We start from the raw sequence: 5,000 nt of genomic DNA, 5'->3' as shown, positions 1-5,000 counted from the left end.
TGTGTGTTTGTGAGAGACAGAGACATGGTCCACAGAAACACACCCCACACTTGTTCACCTGGGTGAGAGGGGGATAGAGTAAAAACTTGGACAGGCAGAGGGGAAATGGAGAGAGTGAGGTAGAGAAAAAGAGGAGGAGAAGCAGAAAGGGAAAAGGGCTGCTCTCAGAAAACTCAACATCTGACAAAACACAACAAGAGAAGGCTGAGAAAAAAACCCTTTCATGACATCTGAGACTAAAACAAAACACACCACAGCAGGAACAGAAAGTACTGCTGCTGTAAGTCCTGGCCTCCTGTGGTCAACACACACACACACACACACGCACATACACACATACACACACACACATACCTACACACAGACACACATACACACACACACACACTCACACATATACACACACATACTCACACACACACACATCTACACACACACACTCACCACCCTCACACACACTCACACACACACACACACATACACACACACCACACGATCAGGACTCAAACCCACAGAGAGGATCAGGACTCAAACCCACAGAGAGAATCAGGACTCAAACCCACAGAGAGGATCAGGACTCAAACCCACAGAGAGAATCAGGACTCAAACCCACAGAGAGAATCAGGACTCAAAACCACAGAGAGGATCAAGACTCAAACCCACAGAGAGAATTAGGACTCAAACCCACAGAGAGAATCAGGACACAAACCCACAGAGAGGATCAGGACTCAAACCCACAGAGAGGATCAGGACTCAAACCCACAGAGAGAATCAGGACTCAAACCCACAGAGAGGATCAGGACTCAAACCCACAGAGAGGATCAGGACTCAAACCCACAGAGAGGATCAGGACTCAAACCCACAGAGAGGATCAGGACTCAAACCCACAGAGAGAATCAGGACTCAAACCCACAGAGAGGATCAGGACTCAAACCCACAGAGAGGATCAGGACTCAAACCCACAGAGAGAATCAGGACTCAAACCCACAGAGAGGATCAGGACTCAAACCCACAGAGAGGAGGATCAGGACTCAAACCCACAGAGAGGATCAGGACTCAAACCCACAGCTTCCTTCTTGCACAGAGCCAGTGCAGAGGTGGGCCACAGATGTGAACTCCAGTCTGACTAATCAATAGCTGCATAAACACACAGCATCAGTGCTATCCAAAACTTTTAACCTCCCTGGAACCTCTGGCCGACCCACAGAGGAGATCGATGAGGTGGTCTCCAGTCACTGTGTCCTGAACAGAAAGGCTCAAGTACAAACGCTCCCGAAACTAAGTTAGCATACCGTATTTCTCCTCATGCAAAGCTAACATGCTGTATTTCTCCTAGTGCTAAGCTAAGCTAGCATGCCGTATTTCTCCTAGTGCTAAGCTAACATGTCGTATTTCTCCTAGTGCTAAGCTAAGCTAACATGTCGTATTTCTCCTAGTGCTAAACTAAGCTAGCATGCCATATTTCTCCTAGTGCTAAGCTAACATGTCATATTTCCCTATTGCTAAGCTAACATGTCGTATTTCTCCTAGTGCTAAGCTAAGCTAACATGCTGTATTTCTCCTAGTGCTAAGCTAAGCTAGCTGTATTTCATAAACTGTCCTCGGACCACTCGCGCTATGCTAAGCTAATCTTGTTGTCAGGCCATATGTTGCTTCCCTAAATTCTCCTAACTGTGAGTAATTATGCTTGACCATACAGAGACCCTGATATAATCCTGAGAGAGCACAGGCTCCTGGCCGCAGGCTGCCGCTCTTTGAGCAGTGCTGTGGGAATGGCCTGGCCTTCATCTGTGCGCCACACCTGCAATGCTGAGTGTGCACCATCCCCCCTGCTGCCATCAGGAGCTCCAACCTGGCAACCTGCCACCCATCGCAAAAAAACTGCCCAATCACAACGCTTACACTGCTGTGTAGTCAAGGAACAAACCGCCCAATCACAACTCTTATACGGCAGTGTACTGAAGGAACAAACCGCCCGATCAAGGTGTTGTTTGTGCATTTTATTTGTGCGGCTCCTGTGTGCTGCACCATGAACGTCCCTGACAGGATACAGTTGCCACTCATTGTTTATGTGTAACTCTGTGTGTAACTCCATAACTGTAGTTGCCTGTCTGTACTGTGCTTCTCTCTCTCTCTCTTTCTGTCATGTTAGACCTGCGTTTCTGTCAGGTTACAGCCATTTCGTTCTGTTTGCTCTCTTCTGTGTGGACAGTGACATCACTGCATCACCTACCAAACTACAGCAGAAAATACATTCATTAGAGGATACTTAATTGATCAAGCACACATTTCTGTATCAAGTCATTTCCATCTAATGCACTTTCTTTACAAGTAATCTGGTTATTTATAGTCCATATGAAAACCAACAAGAGATTTATTCCCTTTGGGGAGTTTTTTCCTGCCACTGTTTGAGGGTTTTTCTTTTTTTTACCTCCTGTACTTGCTATTCTCAGACTCTGGCATGGTGTTTGTCCTTTTCCTCTTTGCCCTTCTGCTACTCTGTAAAGTGTCTTTGTGACAGTCTCTGTAAAAAGCACTATACAAATAAAATAGAATTTAGGCATTTCCCACACCTTGAATGACACCCACACACTGAAATATTTTAGAAATTATTATTTTCGCCCAATGAATTGCTGAAATATGAAAACCACTATATGTGTTATAGCATATGGGTTACATTGCAGAATTATTTGCAAACGTGTAAATTCGGAAGTGACTGGAATGTTCCACTTGAATGCACTTTTCACCGTGCTAAACGGTAGTATAATAAACTGGCATGAATGTAGCTTATGAAAAGGACCACCAGAACCAGTAGGTAAACGTGTCCCGTGTGTTTAAAATGAAAGTGGAAAGCATTGGTGTCGGTGATGGATGAATAGAGCTGTCATTGATACGGAACCGGATCACACGAACTAACCGGGGCATGCCTAATCACCATTCTAGCAAGCTTCGAAAAATCTGACTCAGCAATACTAGGCTACATCCAGGAGGCTAGCCACGCGTGAGCTATTATGCAGTATTAATATTCCATGAAAGTTAGTACTACTTAAGAACATGGGATGTCTATAACAACATTCGCCTTTGGCTTGTTTTGTTTCCGTATCGCTTCTACAAGTACCATTTCCACATGTTCTGTGTAAAAGCGCATCGGAGATGCTGCTAGCCGACATTAGACTACTTGTCAGACCGCTGTCTCCTCGCTCTGTATTGACGCAGTGCAAGGTGACGTATAATTATGGCGACCACAGACCGCCACGTCACCTTTAGGAGACTTACATGTGTCCTGTGTTGTTGTCGTTCTGTACCAGTAGGGTAGCTACTCCTTAAAACTGAAAGCAATCAGTTTAACGCAGCAATACTTTGGAAATATGTTGACGGCAGAGGGACTGTCTGCCTTTTCACGGCAGGTGTGGGATAAAGTGTTGTCAAAGGTAAAGAAAGCGGTCGTTTTTATGGATGATAGCTGCACGGAGTGCATGCACTGGAACGGCGCGATGGCCAGTTTGCTGGAAGCGGGCGCTCGCGATCTCAAGCAGTTCTCCAGCTTCGAATCTGGCGGCGAAAACGAGCCGAAAGCGGTCTTTGTGGTCAGCACCTTGCTCAAAGGTAGGACCGCGAACATCATCAGAGACATCATTCGACTCAGTCACTTTCAGTACTGCGTGGTCTTCACCGCGGTCTCTCACTCCGTGCACCTCCTGGCTAATGACGTCAGCGCGGACCTGGACGGGAACCCGGTCTTCGAGCAGTTCGAGGAGAAGCTGTGCGAGTGGATGGGCAACATGAACTTCACCGCCGAGGTGATGCACTGCCCACTGCTCTTCGCCCCTGTGGCGTCGCAGCTGGTCCTCTTGCCCGCCTTCGGGGACCTGTTCCCCCTCCTGACCGACGACCTGGAGACCATCAACGCGAAACGGCCGGAGAAGAAGCGTCTGGGGAGTCTGTCGGACGTGGACATGCACTGCCTGCCCCGGGAGCTGCAGATCCAGATCAAAACTCTGACATCAGGGCTGAACGCCATGTTCGAGTTCGCGGACGTGAGGGAGGAGAGCTTCGCCCTGGGGCCAATGAGCCGCCTCATCGCCGGCGAGCTGGCCAATCACCCGCAGTCTAAAGCCAGGAGGAAGAGCGCCCCCAATAAGGCTTCCATAGTCTTCATCGACAGAACACTGGACCTCACAGGTGAAGCCCAGCTGCGTGTCATAAACGGGGCAGTTATCCAGCTGGCCTTCAGCTGTATTGTTGTGCTACAGAGGTTTACTTATTTTACAATGCAATATAGTTATTTAGCAGAGACTTATAGTTGATTAGGCTTAGCAAGGGCCAATCCCCCCTGGAGCAATGTGAGATTAAGGGCCTTGCTCAAGGGCCCAAAGGGATCTTACTGTGGCTACACCGGGGCTTGAAACACAAACCGTCCAGTTCCCAGCCAGGTACCTTAGCCACTGTGCTACAGGCTGCCCACCTGTTCTCTGAAATGTGGAGAGGGGTAACAGTCCTTAACAGACCGTCTGTTTGCGCAGGTGCTGTGGGTCACCATGGCGACAGTCTGGTGGAGAAGATCCTGACGGTGCTGCCCCCCTTACCTGGGCACAGGTGTGACGTACAGGTGGACCTGCTGGAGCTCACACACCTGCCCCACACACCTGAGACACAGCGCATCTTGGCCCCTGGCTGCCTGGCACAACCCCAGTAAGGGCAGTTATCCTGGGCCATTTACCGTGGGGCATTTATGCTGCCCTGTGGAATATGATGGGAATGGTGTGGAATGTGATGGGAATGGTGTGGAATGTGATGGGAATGGTGTGGAGTGTGATGGGAATGGTGTGGAATGTGATGGGAATGGTGTGGAGTGTGATGGGAATGGTGTGGAATGTGATGGGAATGGTGTGGAGTGTGATGGGAATGGTGTGGAATGTGATGGGAATGGTGTGGAGTGTGATGGGAATGGTGTGGAGTGTGATGGGAATGGTGTGGAGTGTGATGGGAATGGTGTGGAA

The 5,000-nt window shown here is 48.7% G+C and overlaps 1 protein-coding gene across 1 annotated transcript in view; it reads left to right on the top strand.

Annotated features, from left to right (window-relative positions):
• The first annotated feature begins 3,267 nt into the window (after positions 1-3,267).
• Positions 3,268-5,000, top strand: part of LOC133120478 (sec1 family domain-containing protein 2-like) — a 10,284-nt gene continuing 8,551 nt past the window's right edge. Inside the window, exons 1-2 of the mRNA XM_061230329.1 lie at positions 3,268-4,182; positions 4,524-4,692. Coding sequence (XP_061086313.1) covers positions 3,369-4,182; positions 4,524-4,692 — 983 coding nt within the window. The 5' untranslated portion in view covers positions 3,268-3,368. The remainder of the gene's footprint in view (positions 4,183-4,523; positions 4,693-5,000) is intronic.

The sequence above is a fragment of the Conger conger genome, unplaced genomic scaffold (genome assembly GCF_963514075.1).
Source record: "Conger conger unplaced genomic scaffold, fConCon1.1 SCAFFOLD_67, whole genome shotgun sequence".
In the NCBI taxonomy this organism is placed as follows: domain Eukaryota; kingdom Metazoa; phylum Chordata; class Actinopteri; order Anguilliformes; family Congridae; genus Conger; species Conger conger.
Note: the sequence above shows the minus strand (reverse complement) of the source record. Positions and strands in the feature narration are given on the sequence as shown.